General features: G+C 44.5%; 1 protein-coding gene across 7 annotated transcripts in view; it reads left to right on the top strand.

Annotated features, from left to right (window-relative positions):
- PKNOX2 (PBX/knotted 1 homeobox 2) overlaps positions 1-25,554 on the top strand; it is a 765,290-nt gene that overhangs the window by 542,055 nt on the left and 197,681 nt on the right. For all 7 annotated transcript variants that reach the window (XM_030220835.1, XM_030220833.1, XM_030220836.1 and 4 more), the window contains one exon: positions 24,174-24,345. In XM_030220835.1, coding sequence (XP_030076695.1) covers positions 24,174-24,345 — 172 coding nt within the window. The remainder of the gene's footprint in view (positions 1-24,173; positions 24,346-25,554) is intronic.

Genomic DNA, 25,554 nt, shown 5'->3' with positions numbered 1-25,554 from the left:
GACAACCGAAGTTCCTGGGGGTGTGTCGGTGGCGTAGCAAAGGCAGGACTTGGGCATGCCTAACACATGGGCATCTTCGACACATAATTGAAAAAAAAGGGCATCCCTGATGAACACTTGGACGACTTTACCTGGTCCTTTTTTTCTTACGACCAAGCCACAAAAAGGTGCTCGAACTGACCAGATGACCTCCCCTTACTCCCCCAGTGGTCACTAACCCCCTCCCAACCTCAAAAAAAATTTAAAAAATATTTTTTGCCAGCCTCAAATATCATACACAGCTCCATGACAGCAGTATGCAGGTCCCTGGACCAGTTTTAGTGGGTGCAGTGCACTTCAGGCAGGTGGACCCAGGCCCATCCCCCCCACCTGTTACACTTGTGGTGGTAAATGTGAGCCCTTCAAAACCCACCAGAAATCCACTGTACCCACATATAGGTGCCCCCCTTCACCCCTTAGGGCTATGGTAGTGGTGTAGAGTTGTGGGGAGTGGATTTTTCTTTGGGGGGGATTTGGGGTGCTCAGCACCCAAGGGAAGGGAGCTATGCACCTGGTTGCAATTTCTGAAGTCCACTGCAGTGACCCTAGGGTGCCCGGTTGGTGTCCTGGCATGTCAGAGGGACCAGTGCACTACGAATGCTGGCTTCTCCCACGACCAAAGGGCTTGGATTTGGTCGTTTCTGAGATGGGCATCCTTAGTTTCCATTATTGCCAAAAATCAGAAACGACCTAGTCTAAGGATGACCATCTCTAGGGACGACCTAAATGTTAAGATTTGGGCGTCTCTGACCGTATTATTGAAACAAAAGATGGTCTCCCCTTACGTTCCTACCCATAACCTCCGTTCTCAAGACAAATCCCTCCTCTCAGTACCCTTCTCCACCACCGCCAACTCCAGGCTCCGCCCTTTCTGCCTCGCCTCACCCCATGCTTGGAATAAACTCTCTGAGCCCATACGCCAGGCCCCCTCCCTGCCCATCTTCAAATCCTTGCTCAAAGCCCACCTCTTCAATGTCGCCTTCGGCACCTAACCACTACACCTCTATTCAGGAAATCATGACTGCCCCAACTTGACATTTCGTCCTTTAGATTGTAAGCTCCGAGCAGGGATTGTCCTTCTTTGTTAAACTGTACAGCGCTGCGTAACCCTAGTAGCGCTCTAGAAATGTTAAGTAGTAGTAGTAGATGGCCATCTTGTTTTGATAACATGGGTTTCCCCACCCCTTCGCCGGGACGTCCTGCGAGGACGTCCTCAGGAACATTGGGGTGCCCCTTTCGATTATGCCCCTCTATGGGAATTAGTATACACTGCCTTCCAGCTGCTGTCCTTTTTTCCCATTTTTGTAGAGGTGTTTAATGCTTCACTTTCCTGAGGACTTATACTTACCTGGGGGCTTTGATCACCCTGCCCCAATGATTCTAGTTTAAAGCCCTCTTCAGTAAGTTAGCCAGTTTGCTGCTGAAGATACTTTTTCCCTTCTTTAATAGATGGATACTATCTCTGCTCAGTAGCCCTTGGAAACACATCCCATGTTCTTGGAAGCCAAAATGCTCTTGATAACACCATCTGCGCAGCCATGCATTCATGTCCAGGATGCAAGCTTCTCTGCCTTGGCCTTTACCCTTGACAGGGAGGATTGACAAGAACACCATCTGCACACCCATCTGCTTCACCTTCTTTCATAGAACCAAGAAGTCAAACGGTGTTTATGGGTCAGGATAATATATTTGTGATTATTTTATAAAAATAAGACATGTGCCTATGTGCCTCTGTAACATATCCCATCAGAATACTGTCACCATGTAATTACTCCTGCTTTGAGAAAGGAGGACTAACTTTATGTGTGTATGTGCTAGTAAGAATAGCACTTTTGTGTGTATCTTTACTGGGACTAGTACTTTTTAACAGATAAATATAAATGATCTGGGAGTAGGAACGATGAGCGTGATCAAATTTACAGATGACACAAAACTATTGAAATTTGTTAAGTCACATGTGGACTGTGAGAAATTGCAGGAGGACCTTGGGAGGTTAGAAGATTAGGAATCCAAGTGGCTGATGAAACTTAATGTGGACAAGTGCAAAGTGATGCATATTGGGAAGAAAATTAACATAGTAGATCCTGGCAGATAAAGACATGAATGCATGAATGCATGGTCCATCCAGTCTGCCCAAAACATGCATACAGCTGTCCTTGCTATTTTCAGGGCATAGACTGTAGAAGTCTGTTGGGCACTACCTTCATTTTCAACTAGAGTTGCCGTTGAAGCCCGCTCTAGCCCAGATCTATCTAGCCATAATTGGGCACAGACCCTAGAAGTCTACCCAACACTAGCTTTACTTCCTAACTACTGGATTTGTTGCTTAAGCATAACTAAGTTGGTTTGATTCCATTCTCTTTTGCTAGGTTCCACATTAGGAGTCATCATCTAGGAAAAGATTTAGGCATCATTGTGAGCAATGCATTGAAACCTTCTGCTGAATGTGCAGAGCGGTCGAGAAAGCAAACAGAATGTTAGCAATTATTAGGAAAGAAATAGAGAATAATGATGCCTCTATATTGCTCAATGGTGAGACTGCGTCTTGAGTATTGGGTGCAGCCTATTGGTTAGATTGTTGGGCTTGACATCCAAAAGTGCCTGATTCAAATCTCCTTGCTGCTCCTTGTGAACTTGGGCACATCACTTACCCTCCGTTGTCTCATGTACAAAAATTAGATTATAATCCATATAGAGACAGGGAAATACCTAAAGGAGCATAATTGATAGGGATGCCCACGTTTTGCTGAGGACGTCCTTGCAAAACGTCCCGGTGGAGGGGCGGGGAAACCCGTATTTCTGAAACAAGATGGGCGCCTATCTTTCATTTCGATAATACGGTCGTGGTCGCCCAAATCTTGACATTTAGATCATCCCTAGAGATGGTCATCCCTAGAGTTGGTCGTTTCTGATTTTCGGCAATAATGGAAACTAAGGACGCCCATCTCAGAAATGATCAAATGCAAGCCCTTTGGTCATGGGAGGAGCCAGCATTCGTAGGTCACTGGTCCCCCTGACATGCCAGGACACCAACCGGACACCCTAGGGGGCACTGCAGTGGACTTCAGAAATTGCTCCCAGGTACACAGATCCCTTACCTTGTTTGCTGAGCCCCCCAAACCCACTCCCCACAACTGTACACCACTACCTAGATGTGGGTACAGTAGGTTTGTGGTGGGTTTTGGAGAGCTCACATTTACCACCACAAGTGTAAGGTAGGGGGGGATGGGCCTGGGTCCGCCTGCCTGAAGTGCACTGCACCCACTTAAACTGCTCCAGGGACATGCATACTGCTGCGATGGACCTGAGTATGACATTTGAGGCTGGCAAAAAAATATTTTTAAATATATTGTTTGAGGGTGGGAGGGGGGTTAGTGACCACTGGGGGAGTAAGGGGAGGTCATCCCCAATTCTTTCCAGTGGCCATCTAGTCATTTCGGGCACCTTTTTGTGGCATGGTCGTAAGAAAAAGACGAACTGGTAAAGTCGTCCAAGTGTTCGTCAGGGACGCCCTTTTTTTTCCATTATATGTTGAAGACTCCCATGTGTTAGGCATGGCCAAGTCCCGCTTTCGCTACGCCTCTGACACACCCCGGGGAACTTTGGTGGTCCCCGCGACGGAAAGCAGTTGAGGACACCCAAAATTGGCTTTTGATTATGCCGATTTGGGCGACCCTGTGAGAAGGACGCCCATCTTCCGATTTGTGTCGAAAGATGGGCGTCCTTCTCTTTTGAAAATAAGCCTGCTAGTGCTCTTGAATGTAACGCACCTTGAGCTACTACTGAAAAAGGTATAAGCAAAATCAAAATAGATATGTAAAAAAGATATAGTGAAACTGGAAAATGTACAAAAAAAAGGGCAACCAAAATGATTAAGGGGATGGAACAACTCTCACGTTAGGAAAGTTTAAAGAGGTTTGGGGCTCTTTAGCTTGGAGAAAAGATAGGTGAGGGGAGAAATGATTGAGTCCTATAAAATCTCGAATGGAGTGGAACAGATAAACACAAATCAATTGTTTATTCTTTAAAAAGTACAAAGACAGTAAGACACTCCATGAAGTTACTTATCACATTTAAAACAAATAGGAGAAAATATTTTTTCACTCAACATATAGTTGAACTCTGGAACTCATTTCCAGAGCAAGTGGTAAAAGCAGTTAATATAGCTGGATTTAAAAAGGGGTTGGACAAATTCCTGCAGAAAAAGTCCATAAACTGTAATTAAGGTAGACCTAAGGAAAGCCACTGATTATCATTGGTGTTAAGTAACGTGAAATCTTTCTACTTTTTGAAACTCGTATCTGGTACCTGTGACCTCAGTTGGCCACTGTTAGAAACAGGATTCTGGAGTAGATGGGCAGCTCACATGTTCGTATGCTACCCCAAAGCACCCATTCTTTACCCTCAGGAACTCCTTGCTCATAGGAGGTCATTTTATAAAGCATATTATATAAGTAGAAATTGCGCTGCCGAATACAGCTATACGAGTACACATAGGTGTTCCCAAGGAAGTCGGTTGGCTGAAGTTATGATGTACTTGTGCATTTTATAAAACACACTAGTATACACACAGAGGGCCAAATTCTACAAATGGTGCCTTAAAAATCGGAATCGAAAAACTACACGATTAGCGTGATTCTATTCCTAAAGTTACCACATAGTTTCTAGAATATACGCACATGTCATTCTTGGAACTAAAATGTAGGCGCAGCTGTTTAGGCCACCTAAAACCAGGCCTAAATACCTGCACCTAAGTTAGGCACAGATCGGGCATATTCCACAATAGTGCACACATTTTTTTTTTTTAAATATCCACAACCCACCCATGACCACGCCCCCTTTTCAACTGCGCCCATTAGAATTTACACACACCGCATTGTAGAATACACCTAGAAAGTTGTGCGCTTACGTTCTAATTAAAGCCAGTTAGTACCTCTAATTAGTTAAGTATCAATATTAGCATTGATTGGCTTGTTAATTAAGTTGTGTGCGCAATTTCTCATCACCTCTCGCCTAGATTATTGCAACCTATTTCTCACTGGCCTCCCACTTAGCCATCTCTCTCCTCTTCAATCAGTCCAAAACTCTGCTGCGCGACTCATTTTCCACCAAAGTCGCTATGCTCACATTAGCCCTCTCCTCAGGTCACTCCACTGGCTCCCTATCCGTTTCCGCATTCAATTCAAACTTCTCTTACTGACCTATAAGTGCATTCACTCTGCCGCTCCCCAGTACCTCTCCACTTGTCTCTCCCTACGCCCCCCCTCGGGCACTCCGCTCTGCTGATAGATCTCTCTTGTCTGTCCCCTTCTCCTCTACTGCTAATTCCAGACTCCGTTCCTTTTACCTCGCTGCACCTCACGCCTGGAATAGACTTCCCGAGCATGTACGTCTAGCCCCGTCTTTGGCCGCCTTCAAGTCCAGGCTAAAAGCCCACCTCTTTGACACTGCTTTTGACTCCTAGCCACTACTCCCTTGCCCTGTACCCTACCTCTTTAATTCCCTTACCTCTTAGTTGTTCCGTCTGTTTACCTGTCTTATTTAGATTGTAAGCTCTTTGAGCAGGGACTGTCTTGTTCGTGTATGGTGTACAGCGCTGCGTATGCCTTGTAGTGCTATAGAAGTGATAAGTAGTAGTAAGTAGTAATTTGGCCATGCGATCAAATTAGCGCACACAAGTTAAGGTGTCATATATAGAATTTGGGGGAGAGTACATTTGATGCAGTGTAACTTTGTTTGTGAGGGTTTGCTCTAAGTATCTATTTAAAAGGTACATGGGTGTCTTCTTTATAAATAAAATAGACACCTTTTGAGAAGTTTTACTTAGGCCCCTCCCTATAGAGCACACATAGGAATTCATACCCTCTTTGGAGCAGGTGTAAGTTTGTGCTGCAGAACTTGTGCTTTTGAGGGGTGGGGGGGAGGCATTGTGCAAGTTTATTTTGAAAAGGCACAGTGTTGCCTTTAAAAAATACATATAAAATAGGTACATATTTGGGCATTTCACAGAGTCATGTTATAAGGAAATGATCACCTGCCTTGCCTCGTATGCAGTATCTCTGTGCACCACTGCTACTCATTTCTGTAGCACTAGTAAATACAGGGCAGTGCTGTGCACAAACATATTAAAGACAGTCCCTGCGAAACAGAATGGCATTCCCACACTTAGGACTAGATTTGTATTACATTAAAAAAAAACCCAAAACAAAACAGTAAGTTGTGTTCTTGTCAATTAACATGCATTAATTGATAAATAACCCATGTTATTGCATAACACAATTTGGTAGGTAATAGGGCTGTGCAGGCCAAAAACCTTTTCCTATTGTTTCATTTCCCATATCGTTTAGAGAATTTTTCATTTTGTTTAGGGTGCAGAGGGACATCTTTCATCAAGCTTCATCCGTTGCATCTTAACTCCGCATGGCAGCTGCTCTGTAGTATTCCTGCCACAGTGCCCGTATACCTGTACCAAGCTTCCTTCTTAGATAAAATACTCCCATACTCTATAGAAATCAAACAAAATAAAACATGGAAAAGAAAATAAGATGATACCTTTTTTATTGGACATAACTTAATACATTTCTTGATTAGCTTTCGAAGGTTGCCCTTCTTCGTCAGATCGGAAATAAGCAAATGTGCTAGCTGACAGTGTATATAAGTGAAAACATTCAAGCATTACTATGACAGTCTGACAGGGTGGGAGGAGGGGGGTGGGTAGGAAGTATGCATGGGGACATCAAAGCATATCATTGATATTCTAACAGGATGGGTGAGGATAGGTGAGGGGAGGGTGATCAACAGAGACATACAGCTTTATGGTAGAACTTCATTTGCTGTATATTCTCAAAGGATTCGATTAGATTATCCATGTGGCTCATTAACAAGACTATATCTGAAGCAAAGTCATTCTCTACCACCGTCAGGTCCTGGAGCACCCTCCAGATGACATTCAATGCAACCTCCACGGGAGCCAAAAACTCCAAGCTGATAACTCTTAAGGGTTTAGGAGTAGCACCGCCGACACGGGTTCAGCTGTAAACGACTTCCGTTTCAGCATACACTCCTGACTCACTCCTCCATTCCTTTGGGCATGGTGGTTAAATGATTTTTGAGCGATGAAGTTGTTTCCAGGTCCAAGAGCATCGACGTTTCTTCGTCGGCGCTAATCAAAGGACTCATCAACCCAGTCATCTATGGGCAGCTCGTCACACAGCGGTCCCACACTTGCTGCACAGGGGACAAAACGCTGGTCATCGGCGGCTGACCTCCCATTGTCCCCTTCCTCTGTTAAGGCAACTGCAATGCAGAGAGGAAATTTCAAGTGAACAAAAACTGAACTTCAGAGGACAGCTGGGCCGTTGAGTGTACGAGCTTCAGGTCACCATCTTTCCCCTCTCCCTAATTTGGGACACTCTTTGTCTGGTTTCTCCTCAGAGGCCTGTCTGATATGGGTAACCCTTCAGCATAGCCCTCTGAGTCATTGAAACACGGAAGCCCCTCCACCACTTACAAGGTGGTGTCCCTTCAGAGCAGGGGCGTAGCTACGGGTGGCCCACCTAAGCGCACACACATTGCAGCAGCAGCAAGACGGCAGGGACGCCACCCGCACAGCACACCCACTGTAGCGCTCAGCTGATCAGGCTCGACAGAATCCAGCCCGATTTTGGTCTCAGGCCCGACCGCCCACCACCACCCAAGCGCACACACTGTAGTCTGCAGTGCAGCAGCGGCAGCCTAGGCCCTAGCGTACAAGTCGCGCAGCCGCCAGCCGGGCACCCGCTCAGGTCTCCAGGGCAGGCTCAGACAACATCAGCCTGCCCGCCGGCGCCTACCTTCCCGGAATGATTGCTGCTTGCAGTGCACTTGCAGGGCCGCGCAGGCAGCGCATCGTAGTTTCCCTTCCATCATCCATCCTACGCGGTAGCAGCGTTGAATGGACGTGGCTGCGCTGCTCTGCGCAGCGATGTGCTCAGCCTCGCTTGTGGCATCATTCAGAGAGCAGGCTTTAAAAAAATATATATTTGCACCTGCAACGCGAGCCTCAGTTTGGCCCTGGGGTAGGAATTGGCTTTGGAAGTTCCAGATCATTCCAGAATCGAGTTCCAGTGTCTCCAACTCTGCCAAGGTAAGCAGCAGCTGCCAGCAGCCCAGCCCAGCCGGTAATAAAATTGTAAATGCGTTTTTTTTTCATCATAATCATTATCATGTAATTTTTTTTAATTAAGGCTAGCTGCTGGGGCATATATATATATATATAGTGCCCACCCATATTAGCTCTGGGCCCACCCAAAATCTCAGGTCTGGCTACGCCACTGCTTCGGAGGGGTATCTGTATGCATCTTTTCTCTTCCCTCCCCTCCATCCATGTCCAGCATTTCTCCTCTCTCTCCTGCCCTTCCCTCCATCCATGTCCAGCATTTCTCCTCTCTCTCCTCCCCTCTCCTCCATCCATGTCCAGCAATTCTCCTTTCTCCTCTCCATCCATCCATATTCAGCAATTCTCCTCTCTGCCCTGCCCTCCCTTCCGTCCATATCCAGTAATTCTCCTCTCCCCTGCCCTTCCCTCCATCCATCCATGTCCAGCATTTCTCCTGTCTCCCCAGCCCTCTCCTCCATCCATCCATGTCCAGCAATTCTCCTCTCCCCCCTGCTCTCCTCTCCTCTCCCCCCTGCTCTCCTCTCCATCCACATCCAGAAATTCTCTCTCCCTGGTCTCCTCTCCATCCATCATCCATGTCTAGCAATTCTCCTCTCCTCTGCCCTCACCTCCATCCATCCATGTCCAGCAATTCTCCTCTCTCCCCTTGACTCCAGCCATATCCATCAATTCTCCTCTCTCCTCTGCCCTCTCCTCTCTATCCATGTCCACAATTCTACTCTCTCCCCTGCCCTCCCATCCATGCCCAGCGATTCTCCTCTGCCCACCTCTCCCCCTGCCCTTCCTTCTTCTCCCTCTGCCTGCCTGCCTGAGAGTCCGGGCTGGCAATAATCAGCCAAAGTTAAGAATGCAGCTGAGAGCAGTTCAGACACAGTTAACCACCACAGGCTGAACATTGGAGATATGTTTTTTCCCTTCCATTTTGGGTTAAAATGATATAGAATGACACGGTATTCGCAGAATGACTTCTGCAATTCCACACAATCTGCTCATTGTTCTTTTGTCCAATTCATTTATGAAAAATACTAAACACTGATCCCAGTACAGTTTGCTAGGTCACACTGTTATTCACTTCACTCCATCGGTGAAACTGACCATTTAGACATCTCTCTGCTTTCCATCTTTTAACTTGTACAAGTGTGTTTTCCCTTTGAAAATCAGGTACAAGATGCATTTGGTGTTTCGCCTCTTGGCAGACAATTTTATAATTGCCCCAAATATAACCAGAGAGAGAACAGAACATCACCATTACCTTGTAACTCTCTTTGATAATTTCTCTTTTCTACTTTGTAACTACAGTGCTTCCTTTTCCCTAATTATCTATTACTTTGGCACATCTTACACAAATTGTCAGACAAAGCAATTTCCTTGAATCTGAACGAATCTGAAGAATGAGATAGTGAAACAGAGAGAAGCAAAGGTGTATAAGTTGATATACACATCTAAAATTTACCTGCTTAAGTTGAGGAGGGGCCAGTGGTGTTCTAGGGCTGGGGCATCCTATATAATAAAACGCACCTCCAACATTCTGAAGCTGACTGCATGGCTGAGGCATTCCTGCTCTCTGTATCCATCTCCTGAATTGACATCACATACTTCCGGGTTCGTCACAAGCAGAAGTGACCAACTACACGAGGTTTCTCGGCTTCAGAATGTTGGAGGTGCATTCTATTAAATAGGATTGGTCAGTTCCTTGAAGCACAGCCAGAGCTCAGCGTCCTGCACGGTAACGCTAGTGTTGCCAGGTGGGCGGTTTTCTGCGACCCGCCGCGGGGAATTTTTGCCCGCGGCGGGTTGCGGTTTTTTGGGCTTGTTTTGGGTCTTTTGGGCGGTTTTTTAAGTGGTTTTTTCGGCCGCGGGGGTGGGGCTAGTGGCATTTTGGGCGGGGTTAGTGACGTTCTGGGTAGGGCCGATGATGGGGGAGGCGGGGCCGATGACGGCGGGGGTGATGACGCGGAGGTGGGGGTGTCAGGGGCGGGGTTTGACTTTGGGCGGGTTTTGGGCTGGTTTGGGTGGGGAAAAAATTTTCCACCTGGCAACCCTGGGTAACGCACAGACACCAGAGAGAGAGGGAGGGGGCCTGACATCAGAGAGAGGGGGAGGGAGGGGGGGAGGTATCTCTGTCACTCACACACTCTCTCTCTCACAGTCAATGTCTTTCTCTCTCTCACTCTCACACACTGTCTCTCACACACTCTATGTCTCACACTGTATCACATTCACTCTCTATGTGTCACACAGTCAATCACACACTCTCTTGGTCTCATACACTCAGTCTCACAGAGAGTCTGTGTCTCACACACACTCCCTCTCTCGCACACACTGTATCTGTGTGAAACACACTCTCTCTCTCACACTGTCTCACATATGCACTCGCACACACTCTCATTCTCACACACACACTCTCTCACAGACACACTCACACACAGACTCACTCTTTCTCTCTCTCCCTCACACACACACACTCGCACATTCTTTCTCACACACAGTCACTCTCACATACACTCTCTCAAACATACACACTCTGAGGAAAACCTTGCTAGCGCCCGTTTCATTTGTGTCAGAAACGGGCCTTTCTTACTAGTAAGTACATAAGTATTTCCATACTGGGATAAACCAAAGGTCCATCAAGCCCAGCATCCTGTTTCTAACAGTGGCCAATCCAGATCACACATACCTGGCAAAATCCCCCTCCCCCCCCTCCAAAAAAAAATACCTGGCAAGATCCCAAAAAAGCTATTTAGTTGCTATCTGAATAACTTTATCTGTTTAAGTGGACCAGATAATGGCAGCCCTTAACTTTAAACAAATTAGGGATGTAGTTAAGAACCTGTGCAGCACGAGTTAATGGTAAAAAAAATGTTTTAATGGTAGCCCAAATTGATAACTTCTACCCTAAACCCGTTTAAAGCTAGATTCAACAGTCTATCTCAAACAGACATGTTGGCTAAAAACCCACTTAAAGATATGTAGATAACTTATCAGTATTTTTTATTTATTTATTATTTATTGCATTTGTTTCCCACATTTTCCCACCTATTTGCAGACTCAATGTGGCCTACAATATTACATCATGGCCAGCGTCAATCAAACGTAGGTAAACAATTGGATTACATACAAAGAAATAAGTGTAACATAATGGATATAATCGATTCAGTAAATCAGAAAACAGTCAAACTATCAAGAAGTGGTGATGCATTGGAGTTCTTATTATTGATTATTATGGTAAGCCTTGTTAAAGAGAGAAGTTTTTAGTGTTTTTCTAAAGTTGATTATAAGTACATAAGTAATGCCATACTGGGAAAAGACCAAGGGTCCATCGAGCCCAGCATCTTGTCCACGACAGCGGCCAATCCAGGCCAAGGGCACCTGGCAAGCTTCCCAAACGTACAAACATTCTATACATGTTATTCCTGGGATTTTGGATTTTTCCAAGTCCGTTTAGTAGCGGTTTATGGAATTGTCCTTTAGGAAACCATCCAACCCCTTTTTAATCTCTGCTAAGCTAACCGCCTTCACCACATTTTCTGGCAATGAATTCCAGAGTTTAATTACACGTTGGGTGAAGAAATATTTTCTCCGATTTGTTTTAAATTTACTACACTGTAGTTTAATCACATGCCCCCTAGTCCTAGTATTTTTGGAAAGCGTGAACAGACGCTTCACATCCACCTGTTCCACTCCACTCATTATTTTATATACCTCATTCATGTCTCCCCTCAGCCGTCTCTTCTCCAAGCTGAATAGCCCTAGCCTCCTTAGTCTTTCTTCATAGGGAAGTCGTCCCATCCCCGCTATCATTTTAGTCGCCCTTCGCTGCACCTTTTCCAATTCTACTATATCTTTCTTGAGATGCGGCAACCAGAATTGAACACAATACTCAAGGTGCGGTCGCACTATGGAGTGATACAATGGCATTATAACATCCTCACACCTGTTTTCCATACCTTTCCTAATAATACCCAACATTCTATTCGCTTTCCTAGCCGCAGCAGCACACTGAGCAGAAGGTTTCAGTGTGTTATCGACGACGACACCCAGATCCCTTTCTTGGTCCGTAACTCCTAACGTGGAACCTTGCATGACGTAGCTATAATGCGGGTTCTTTTTTCCCACATGCATGAATAGTCATGAATAGTTTTCAGACCAAATGGTAATGCATTCCACAGCTGAGCGCCAATGTAGGAAAAGCAGGTCGCGTGTACTAGTTTGTATTTTAGACCTTTACAGCTAGGGAAATGAAGTCCCAGGAATGTGCGAGCTGATCTTTTAGCATTCCTGGGTTTCAAGCAGTGACTGCACTGTTCAATATTGATCTTAATGTTTTCCAATGAACTATCCACACCTTAAAAGTTTTGGGCATTTTGGCAAAAAGCTGCTAGATTTCCCAGCTGAGGCAACCCTTAGTAAATAAATAAATACATATATACATGCGAGAAAGACAGACAAAAATTCAACTGACTGTGAGCAGTTGTGTGTTCCATCATCACTTACAAACTTCTGCTGTCTGCAGGTTTCACAGGTATTACTATATCTTAACCTCTCCTCCTGCTGCAGAAAAGACCTAGCATTCAGCAGAAAATAGAGGAAACCATGAAGCAGCCAAGGTTATGAAGGTGAAGGGGTTAAACTGCTGGGTATATCTTCATTTGCAGTCATACTGCAGCAAATTAAAACCTAATCTGGCCTGATCCCAGTTTAATGCAAAATCCTTTGAGCTCTGCAGAATAATGAAAAAAAAAAATCTAAGAGTTGGTGCTCTTGTAATTTCAGCATCCCTGCGGGGATTAGCCCAGGGATATGAAAGGCAAATTCTAGCTAGCATTATGAATTATTGTGCCTTATGAACCTTCCAACTCCCAGCAGGTGCCATCTGCCATTTGAAGATCTACTACATCAATCAGAATTGAAAGCCGCAAATCGACCTGGTGCAAGGGCACTAAATTACCAGGAACTCATAACGTGAGCAGTAAGGCTAGGTGGTAAGAGTTCAGCAGCACTCTCTCTCCCATCTCTTTGCTCTGCACACAGCTCACATTTCGTTTTCTCTCAACAGTTTTCTGGAGAGAATTAAGCAGTGCACACAAGGGCAGAAAGGAGACCAATTTGTTAGCCTTGGCAAATATCTTTGCAACAAATCATGGAATGGGCATGGAACCATCCTGTAACCTCGGTGCTTTCTTGACTCTGAGCTGCTTCTCCTTGGCTTTAAATCTGGTCTTGATTCTTTTAAAACTCTTTGCACTCCAGCTAAAGAAGGAAAACATAGTTCCATCTTGCCAAACAGACGAAAAAAGCTGCAAATGGTTCGAGAAACCTCATATAGTTTTATGTCCTCCGAGATGAAATGAAACTGTCCTGGTTCTGATCCATTTCACTAAACTGTCACTGTGAGATAAACACACTAAGAAAATTATTTAGAAGGGTTTAGCAACATTGTGCTAATTTTACATCTTGTTTTTTAAAATTGTAAATGTAAGCTTGTAGTCCACCTATGCAGATTAGAAATATTTTAAATAAATGAATGAATTTACATATATAAAAAGCTGATTTACACATGTAAATTGGCAAACACATATAAGCAGTGATTTTCAAAAAGCCATTACTTATACAGTGGGGGAAATAAGTATTTGATCCCTTGCTGATTTTGTAAGTTTGCCCACTGACAAAGACATGAGCAGCCCATAATTGAAGGGTAGGTTATTGGTAACAGTGAGAGATAGCACATCACAAATTAAATCCGGAAAATCACATTGTGGAAAGTATATGAATTTATTTGCATTCTGCAGAGGGTAATAAGTATTTAATCCCTCTGGCAAACAAGACCTAATACTTGGTGGCAAAACCCTTGTTGGCAAGCACAGCGGTCAGACGTCTTCTGTAGTTGATGATGAGGTTTGCACACATGTCAGGAGGAATTTTGGTCCACTCCTCTTTGCAGATCATCTCTAAATCATTAAGAGTTCTGGGCTGTCGCTTGGCAACTCGCAGCTTCAGCTCCCTCCATAAGTTTTCAATGGGATTAAGGTCTGGTGACTGGCTAGGCCACTCCATGACCCTAATGTGCTTCTTCCTGAGCCACTCCTTTGTTGCCTTGGCTGTATGTTTTGGGTCATTGTCGTGCTGGAAGATCCAGCCACGACCCATTTTTAAGGCCCTGGCGGAGGGAAGGAGGTTGTCACTCAGAATTGTACGGTACATGGCCCCATCCATTCTCCCATTGATGCGGTGAAGTAGTCCTGTGCCCTTAGCAGAGAAACACCCCCAAAACATAACATTTCCACCTCCATGCTTGACAGTGGGGACGGTGTTCTTTGGGTCATAGGCAGCATTTCTCTTCCTCCAAACACGGCGAGTTGAGTTCATGCCAAAGAGCTCAATTTTTGTCTCATCTGACCACAGCACCTTCTCCCAATCACTCTCGGCATCATCCAGGTGTTCACTGGCAAACTTCAGACGGGCCGTCACATGTGCCTTCCGGAGCAGGGGGACCTTGCGGGCACTGCAGGATTGCAATCCGTTATGTCGTAATGTGTTACCAATGGTTTTCGTGGTGATAGTGGTCCCAGCTGCCTTGAGATCATTGACAAGTTCCCCCCTTGTAGTTGTAGGCTGATTTCTAACCTTCCTCATGATCAAGGATACCCCACGAGGTGAGATTTTGCGTGGAGCCCCAGATCTTTGTCGATTGACAGTCATTTTGTACTTCTTCCATTTTCTTACTATGGCACCAACAGTTGTCTCCTTCTCGCCCAGCGTCTTACTGATGGTTTTGTAGCCCATTCCAGCCTTGTGCAGGTGTATGATCTTGTCCCTGACATCCTTAGACAGCTCCTTGCTCTTGGCCATTTTGTAGAGGTTAGAGTCTGACTGATTCACTGAGTCTGTGGACAGGTGTCTTTCATACAGGTGACCATTGCCGACAGCTGTCTGTCATGCAGGTAACGAGTTGATTTGGAGCATCTACCTGGTCTGTAGGGGCCAGATCTCTTACTGGTTGGTGGGGGATCAAATACTTATTTCCCTCTGCAGAATGCAAATAAATTCATATACTTTCCACAATGTGATTTTCCGGATTTAATTTGTGATGTGCTATCTCTCACTGTTACCAATAACCTACCCTTCAATTATGGGCTGCTCATGTCTTTGTCAGTGGGCAAACTTACAAAATCAGCAAGGGATCAAATACTTATTTCCCCCACTGTATGTTTGACACCGAGATGCTGTTGAGCAGCGACTGTGGCTTCCTTGGTCATCTACAAAACTGAGTACATCTAGTAGCGCTACAGAAATGATAAGCAGTAGTAGTTTTCCCCAGTGGATGCTCAGATTTAAATGTACAAGTGTCAATTTTTTACCCAACTCTTAGCTTATTTCAACATCCTCTTAATGGCACATTGATAGGTGTTAATAGTATAGGATCTCTCAGATATCTCTGTCACCACCATACAGGCCATAATGTGACATTAAGAGGATGTTGAAATAAGCTAAGAGTTGGGTAAAAAATTGACACTTGTATATGAGAAACCCCCTGTACTAAATATAATAGTGATACCGTATAAATCAGATGTAAATGTAGGCATAGTTTGGGGTGGGGAAGAGGGCAGTGGCCCATCCCAGAAATGTTCCTTCCTCCTCCATCATTGCCCCCCTAAAACCGAGTAGGTCTACAACTCCCGGTTTGAATAATGATTTTTTTTCTTCACCAGTAGTGGATCCAGTTAGTAGATTGTTTATACTTAACAATACTGGGGGTGAGGAGGGGGGGGGGGGGCTGGAGTAATAGCGTTTTCTTAGGCTGGAGTTGTTTTCTACTACCACTTTTTTCCAGATTATTTAGAAACTAGTGATAGAAGCCCTTTTGGGGGATAAATGCCTGGTTGTTGAACCTCCCCTGGGCAGTTGAAGTTTCATATTATCGATTTACTGTTGATTAGACTGGCAGGACTGTCTCCCATTGACAGTTTTAGGCAAAATTATCAGATTGAGATTTGACATTTTGCTGTCCTTTTTTTTTATTTATTGAATATTGATTTGTCATCTCCCACTTCTGATTGGCCAGTTCTCTTCTGTGTGCTCAAGTTGGCTCTCAAAGACAGGTTGAAAATGGCAAAGAGAAGTACAGTAGGTAATGGCAGTCTGAGGCAGCCATTTGTTGCGTGTTTGTAATCCACGGATTCTATATAGGTCATCCAGATCCAAGATATGTGTGCAGACTTGTTAATGAGGCTTTAATCGTTAATTGGTATTAATTGTCGATGATTTGGATTCATGCACAGATCTGCCCTGCTCCCTATTCTATTAAGGCGTGGCCATATTTTATAGCGTGCAACTCCAAATGGGGTGTGGCCATGGGAGGGGCATGAGCGGGTCAGGGGCATTCTCAGAAATTAGGCACGATCTTACAGAATAGGATCGCTTACGTGCCCAACCTCCATTGGTTGCATGCTAGCATTTATGTCTTGTTTTAGCAGGCGTAAGTGCAATGCCCAAAGTTATTTGTTTATTTATTTATTAAGGTATTTTGTACCCCACATTATCCCCACAGACATGCAGGCTCAATGTGGCTTACATAAACCGGAGAGAGAGAGAGAGAGAGAAACCCGGGTGATATTAGATACAAATGAGAACAGTAGAGTAGAAGGGCAAGAAAGAAAGGATACTTTACATATAACAAGGTGCAAGATCGGCACTAAACTACTATCCTGTAAAGCAGTGTTTCATAAACCTGGTCCTGGAGGCACCCCATCCAGCCAGGTTTTTTATCCACAATGAATATTCATGAGAAAGATTAGCATGCACTGCATCCACTGCATGCAGATCTCTCTCATGAATACTCATTGTGGGTATCCTGAAAATCTGACTGGCTGGGGTGCCTCCAGGACCAGGTTTGGGAACCACTGCTATAAAGCGTGCTCCGTGCAGAGCCCCCTTTGAAGAATACTAATGTGCTGATCCTCCCGGCATCTAACTCTTGCGGTTCTATATAGTGCGATTTAAGTTGCACACAAATCCAGAACTATTCTGGATTTGTGCGCGCAATCTACTTAATTAACAAGCCAGTCAGTGCTGATAATTGCCACTTAAACAATTATTGACACTAATTGGCATTAATTAGAATTTACAGACGGAACTGTCTACGCGTGTAAATTCAGAGTCGCATAGTTGGAAAGGTGACAGGGGCCATGGGCGTGGAATAGGCGGGTCGTGGGCATTTCTAAAATCGATGTGTGTTGTTATAGTATACACCCTGTCCACGCGTAATTTAGGCGTGGGCATTTACATCAAGTTTTACTTGGCGTAACTGCCCGTGATTACATTTAGCTGTACAGACAGGTGCTTGGCATATTCTATTACCCATGTGGAAATGTAGGCTTATTCTGTTAAGCATGCTTAAATTCAGGCATAATTTATAGAATACGCCTAGGTGCTGTTTTGGCGCCGATTTTTTTTAGGCCTGCACAGCTCTGTTACCTACCAAATTGTGTAATCCAATAACATGGGTTATTTACCAATTAATGCATGCTAATTGACAATAATGTACATTATTTGCACAAGAACACAGCTTACTGTAGCATTTTTGTTTTTACTATAATACACATTGATAGTTGAAAGTACTTCTCTCCGTGCTCCTCCCATGTTCAGTCTTTGCGTGTGCCCCTTACAGTTATACATTATAGCACTTATGTACACCCTTATAGAATAGCGTGTAGTCATTTCCTTGGACAAGTGATGATTTTTGTGCACGTGCGGTGTGCAGAGTCGGGCACTAAGTCTGCAGTTACGTGGCAAACTTTAGGCCCAACCACTGTCTATGGCCTGATGCCTAAAATCAGCATTTGGGTGCATTAATCCATCTATTCTATGAAGAACGTGCTGAAGCAGGCTCTAAGTTACAGAACACCCTCAAAGTTCACTGTGGCACCTAACTGGCATTTCAGCCTAACTTTATGCGCCACTTATAGAATCCCCCCCCCCCCCCCCCACACACACACAGTGAGGTGCTGAGGCTCTGAGACAGCCTTTTGCCCCTAGATTTGTTCAGAATAGACTAAATCTGTTTTTCTTTGTTGGTAAAACATTGATGGATGCAGGAATACACAATACAAACCACATAAACAGTGATGAATGTGATATCCAGAAAGTAATAAGTAAAGAATATTATGTTTTTTTATATTAAGGTCATAGGCACCCCACATAAGAGGCTTGGCCCAATCGTGGACTTCCGACTTCCCTGCTGCCCTCACAAGTGCAGCGCTTTGCAGCTCTGGCTCTCCCTCCTTCCTTCCTTGGTTCCCGCTCTGGCTCCCTGATCAGCAGCTCTCCCCCCCCCGTGTGTTTTAACCTTTACTCTCCGACGTGGCAGCGATGTCAATCAATGAAGAAGACACAACAGACTCGCTTCCAGCTTCTCTCTTCACACAGTGTCCCGCCTTCAGCGTTAGCGATGATGCATTTCCTGTTCCCGCGAGGGCGGGACACTGTGTGAAGAGAGAAGCTGGAAGCGAGTCTGTTGTGCCTTCTTCATTGATTGACATTGCTGCCACGTCAGAAAGTAAAGGTTAAAACACGCGCGGGGGGGGGGGGGGGGCTGCTGATCGGGGAGCCAGAGCGGAAACCAAGGAAGGAAGGAGGGAGAGCCAGAGCTGCCTTGCAAAAGCGCTGTAACCTGCCACAGAGAGTAAAAGGGTTGGGGGGGGCGGAAGAAAGGAGGGCTGTTGGGGAGCTGAGGGAGGCAGGGGGAATCGCTGGATGGGGAGAGAACAGACTGCTGTAGGGGAGAGGAGGGGAGGGCAGGGGAAAGGAGAATTGCTGGCCATGTATGGAGGGCAGGGGAGAGAGGAAAATTGCTGAGCATAGATGGAGGGGGCAGGGGAGAGAGGAAGTTTTCTGGAGATGGATGGAAGAGAGGGCAGGGGAGAACGGAGAGTTCCTGGACATGGATGGAGGGGAGGGCAAGGGAGAGAGGAGAATTCTGGACATGGATGGATGAATGGGGACAGGGGAGAGAGGAAATTTGCAGGATATGGGTGGGTGGGATGGATGGAGGAGAGGGAAGGGGAGAATGGAGAGTTGTTGGACATGGATGGATGGAGGGGAGGGAAGTCAGGAAGGAGATGCACATGGATGGAGGGGAGGGAAGAGAGGAGAAATGCTGGACATGGATAGAGTGGAGGGCAGGGAAGAGAGGAGAAATGGACAAGGATGGGGGGAAGGAAAGATAAAGGAAGGAGATGCACACGGATGGAGTGGAAGGGAGAGAGGAGAAATGCTGGACATGGATGGAGGGAAGAGAAGACAGAGGTTGTAGATGCACATGGATGAAGGGGAAGGGAGTGAGGAGAAATGCTTTATATGGATGGAGGGGAAATTGCTTAATTTAAAGGCTGGATTGGAACACTTTGAGGGCAGATGTTGAAACTGGAGAAAGGATAGGGTGGTAGACAGGACGCATAAGGACACAGAAAGATGGTGGACATGGTGAGAGAAAAAAATATCAAATGGAAAGAAGACACTGGGACCAAAGTTAATAGAAAAACTAAATGCTCAGACAGCAAAGGTAGAAAACATTTTTTATTCAAAATTTATTAATTGGAATATGTCAGCTTTTGGAAATGTACATCTGTGATATTTTGCATGTAAGTTTCAATGTTTCTAGTATTGCTGCATGCTGAGTCCGACTTCTTGTATTTTGCCTTCATATCTGTTAAAAGCCATGTGTTTTTCATGTGTGATCAAGATGCAGTATTCTGCTAGCACGTAGTATTTGCAGCCCTTTTGTTTTGTTTCACTAGGTTGTGTACTGGTGTTTTAGAGCCAGGTGTAATTATAGGGCTGCCTTTCCACGCATAAGGTTGTAGCTCGTCCTGTCCTTGGAATTAGTGCTGTTATGGTTTGGTAAGGTTATGAGTGTGTTTTTGCACAAGTTTGTGTATAGTGTTTTGCAGTGGAGAGATTGTGTGTTGGCCTTACTGAGGTGGCACCAAAACATCAGAAAGGGTGTACAGCGTAAATCATGACACACTACCTCTTGAAGGATCTACATATGGTCGTTAATAAAAGGAGCTCATTGGTGAACACTAGCCACCCTAAAAGGGTGTTTTTTGGCTCTACACGTATCATGATATTATGATCCCTTGTTTCATATTGTTGATGGTCTGCATTTTCCATATGGTGGTATATTGGTGTATTAGGGTCTTCCCAGTGTAATATTTATGGTACAGTAAGATTCTGAGTGTGTTTTTGCACAAAGTTGTGCATAGTGTTTTGCAGTTGAGCGATTGTGTTTAGTATATGCTTTGAGCTACCACTTTATTCTTTGACATATGATACATATCTAATATCTAAATTTAATAAAAGGTATTAACTGTGACTATTTTATTTTTACTTATTTTTTTTCTGTGTGTTGTCAAACAGTTATGGAGGTAAGCTCCGCCCCTGGCCCACCCCTAACCCCGCCCCCTTTAGCCTCCCCAAACAGTTGGGCCACTGACCGCCTATGATTAAGGTGCTCATTTTCAAAGCAGATGGACACCTCAAAATGCCTAAATAACATCCATCTACTAAAAACATCCAAATCCCGATTTTGGAAAATCAGAACTTGGGTGTTTCACAGTGCACTTCATCCAAATAGCAAGGGAACGCGTTATGGACGTGTTTTGGGTGGGCACTAGGGGGTGCCCAAGTAGGACATCCATCAGGGATTTTCTATCCGGAAGAAACGTCCATGTCTAAAAAGAACGGCAATTTTATTGAGACCTATTTCAGTCACGTCCAGAGTACAAAAAGGTGATCCAATTGAGCAGCTGACCATTTGAGGAATTAAGGAATGACCCCTCCTTAATCACCCAGTGGTCACTATCCCCTTCCCTCTCCCCTGCAAGTGAAACTGGAAAGGAAAACAAGGCTGTATGTCAGCTGCAGGTATTATGGCCTTTCTGAACAATCAATGAGCAGAGGAGTAGCCTAGTGGTTAGTGCAGTAGACTGTGAACCAAAGGACCCTGGTTCAAATCTCACTCTAGCTATTAATTTTTGTTTTCTGGTGTTCCCTCCAGAAACAGAAAAGTGCTTGCTGTACCTAAAGATATAAGGACACCTAAAGACTATTGAAGGGGTGTATTTTTCTGGTGGTATTTTTCTATTCCTGGAGGAATCACATTTAAAAAAAAAATAGTTACAGTGGGATTTGAACCTGTATGTCTTGGTTTATTTTTTTTATTTTTTGTTACGTTTGTACCCCGCGTTTTCCCACTCATGGCAGGCTCAATGCGGCTTACATGGGGCAATGGAGGGTTAAGTAACTTGCTCAGAGTCACAAGGAGCTGCCTATGCCTGAAGTGGGATCACACTCAGCTCCTCAGGACCAAAGTCCACCACCCTAACCACTAGGCCACTCCTCCACTGTTGCTACTATTGGAGATTCTACATGGAATGTTGCTATTCCACTAGCAACATTCCATGTAGAAGTCGGCCCTTGCAGATCACCAATGTGGCCGCGCAGGCTTCTGCTTCTGTGAGTACTCTATATACGTGCAGGACATCAGACTCACAGAAACAGAAGCCTGCGCAGCCTTCTACATGGAATGTTGCTAGTGGAATAGCAACATTCCATGTAGAATCTCCAATAGTAGCAACATTCCATGTAGAATCTCCAATAGTATCTATTTTATTTTTGTTACATTTGTACCCCGCGCTTTCCCCCTCATGGCAGGCTCAATGTGGCTTACATATTGTATACAGGTACTTATTTGTACCTGGGGCAATGGAGGGTTAAGTGACTTGCCCAGAGTCACAAGGAGCTGCCTGTGCCTGAAGTGGGAATCGAACTCAGTTCCTCAGTTCCCCAGGACCAAAGTCCACCACCCTAACCACTAAACCACTCCTGTAGTCCACGGCACTAACCATTAGGCTACTCCTCTTCTGTAAGGATGTTTATGTGGCCGTTTTCATAAGAATGCTGCCAGACAGACATCCTTATTTATTTATTTATTTATTTATTTATTTATTTTATTTATTTATTCATTCATGCTTGTATCCCACAATTATCAATGTGGCTTACATTATGCCTTGTTTTCCCCCGTTTATAATTTAAATGTTTCAGTTTGTAAAATGGTTGTTCAGGATGCACATCTCCAGTATATGGACATGCTTTTCAAGTATTTTTGAACTTTTCGGAAATTGCTGTGGGACATTTTATGCTAGACGGGTTTTTCTTTGGCACGTAGACATTCTTTCAAAAATGCCCTTCTAAGTGTGTAAAAATGAACATTTAGATGGTAATTTTTTTCCATCGGCTGCCTAACTTGCAACAGCTAATATTTGCATCACTTTCACCATTTTTCAAATAGAAAGTACACGCTTACTTTCTCTTTTAAAATTATTTCACCAAACTACACACACTCATTTGTACCTGCTATTTAGCACACACAGCATTTTCAGGAGAATGTACATGCATGCATTTGAAAATGCAGAACACTTTTTCCCACCACATTGCGCCTGCAAAGAGGTGGGGAAAATGTGGGATACAAGTGCAATAACTAAATAAAGAGAAGTCATAGTGGGTCAGAGCAGGATCCATAGAGCCCAGCACCCTGTCTCTGACTGCGTCCAGCTAATCTAAAAAAAAAAATGACGTGAAGTTGTTCTCAGAAACTCAGCATAAAGTCCAGTCCCTATCCCAAATCTGCCCCAGGACCACTTCTGTTTATAGCTGGTAAAAGTATGCATGAAACTCGCTTTAAGCACATACTTCCACCCTTATTATATACCAGGCAATTTAAAAATATATATTTCCATATATTAACCAGCTGTAATGGCGGCAGTTTGGATTATAAATTGAACGCTTTAAGTACACAAGATAAGTGTTTTTGTTGGACTTTTTAGGATATGTGATTCTTAGAAGATTTCAGTTCATTGAGACTTTGCTTCTGCTTTGAGCAACTTTTTATGAGTGTTGATGAGATTTAATGTGTTTGATTTTGGCACAGCACATTGGGAGTTCCTATGATGGTGTGATAATTGATATACACAGGGGGTTAACTGTCTTTGTTAAAGATTACATTGTTTCCTTCTCATTGGTAGGCTTAGACCAGTGCCCTGGGATTCTATATATGGCACCTCGATTTCCCTGCGGAAATGGAAGTGTATTCTATAACAATGCACATAACTTAGTTAACAAGCTAATCAGCTCTGATAATTGGACGGGTAACAAGCAAGTATCATCAGCACTAATTGGCATTAATTTGAATTTATGTGCACTGCTTGCTAAGCGTATTCTGTAATGTGGTGTGTATAAATTCTAAGTCGCATAGTTGAAACGTGAGCATGGTTATGGGCATGGAATGGACAGGTCGTGGGCATTTCTAAAATCTATGCGTGTTGTTGTAGAATACGTCCACTCCATGCCTAATGTAGGCGTTGGGATCTACACCCAAGTTTTAGCTGCCGTAATTTACTTAGACTAAGTTTAGTCTCACGGAGCAGTACTCGGCGTATTCTATAACATTCACCTAAATTAAAGTGTACTTTACAGAATACGCTTTGATTTCCACATGCAAATCGAGGTGCACTATATAGAATCTAGCCCACATTATGTATTCTTTCCTGATTTTCCTCCTTTTATAAGGGAGGCGGTACGGATTCTGAGGGCTTCCATCACCAAATTATTTAGTTGTTAGTTTTTTGCATATTTTATAAATTTTCACATTGGATCTCACCAGCACTCTTAGGGTTACTTTTTTCTATTTTAAGTTGTTTTGGTGAGTTACCCTTGGTGCGTTTTGCATTGTTGAATTATGTATTCAGCTAGCTTATAAACTTGTCTCTTTAAATCCCATTAATCTGCAACAAAGTGTGTTTAATAAAATGGCTTTTATTGATGTAATGGAGAATGACTACTTGCTGTGGCGGGTGCCAGCGCGTGCGAGGAACACGCGCCATGTGATGTATCGAGGTTCTCACCTTCCCCCCTGCAGGCACCCTCTCTTCCCACTTCTGACTCTGCTCTTCGAGAAGTGTGAGCAGGCAACACAGGGGTCAGAATGCATCACCTCAGCGAGCTTCGATGTGGACATTGAGAACTTCGTTCATCAGCAGGAACAGGAGCACAAGCCATTCTTCAGTGAGGATCCTGAGCTGGACAACCTGGTAATACCTTGTTCCCATTCTGTAGCATCATTATTTTCAGATAGGATCCTACCGCTGTGAAGTCACAGTGTGTATCCACACACTGTTATAGAGAGGAGCAATTGATACAGGGCAGGATTAATGCATAGGCAAATTAATTGTAAGGTGGGTCCCTTGCTTATGCATGGAGACTGAATGGGGAGAGTGCTCATATAACTAATTTATTGGTTTGGGATTAGAGCCGGAAATGGCAAATGCTGGGAGGTTTTAGGCAATGATTTTACATACACCCACACTCTTCACTCACAGTTAGTATGTCAGACCATGCCATAAATTGTATTCTGAGCCAACTTGTTTACCTAATTTTCCTTAGTAGATAACGGACAGTAACAATAGCAGAGATAGTAAACAAAGTAGTATTTACAAAGAGGAGCATAATCGAACGGGGACGACCATCTCTAAGGGCGTCCATCTCTAAGGACATTCTGGCAAAGGGGCGGGGAAACCCGTATTATCGAAACAAGATGGACGTCCATCTTTCATTTCGATAATACGTTCGGGGACGCCCAAATCTCAACATTTAGGTCGACCTTATCCACGCCCCTGTCCTGCCTTCGGTACACTGCCGACACACCCCCGTGAACTTTGGTCGTCCCCGCGACGGAAAGCAGTTGAGGATGCAAAAAATCGGCTTTCGATTATGCCGATTTGGGCAACCTCGGAAGAAGGACGCCCATCTCCCGATTTGTGTCGGAAGATGGGCGTCCTTCTCTTTCGAAAATAAGCCAGAACGTGTCCTTTATCCCTTACCCCAGAGATTTTTAACCCAGTACTTTTTAACCCAGGATATCTCCATTACCCCAACTGGCTGGATGCGCCCTGAGGACTGGGTTGAAAACCCCTGCCTTACTCTTTCTGAGAATATTTGAATCTCTTCTCTGTAGCTCTCCTTAACGACAGTGTAGGAAGTAGAGAATGACATGGGGATAAAATTTGTCCCCGCCCCATCCCCATGGGTTCTGTCTCCGTCCCCATCCCCTAAGGCCCCGTCTCCATCCCCGTCCCCTGTCTCTGTCCCTGCCTGTCCCCGCAGGTTCTGTCCCTGCCCCATCCCCGTGGGCTCTGTTCTCATCTGCAGAAGCCTCGAACACTTATGATTTTATATTTAAATCTTTTTATTAAAGTGTAAAAAGGAACAATATGCTGTGCAACTGTTATATATAAATTACA

The sequence above is a fragment of the Microcaecilia unicolor genome, chromosome 12, assembly GCF_901765095.1.
Source record: "Microcaecilia unicolor chromosome 12, aMicUni1.1, whole genome shotgun sequence".
NCBI classification, from domain to species: domain Eukaryota; kingdom Metazoa; phylum Chordata; class Amphibia; order Gymnophiona; family Siphonopidae; genus Microcaecilia; species Microcaecilia unicolor.
Note: the sequence above shows the minus strand (reverse complement) of the source record. Positions and strands in the feature narration are given on the sequence as shown.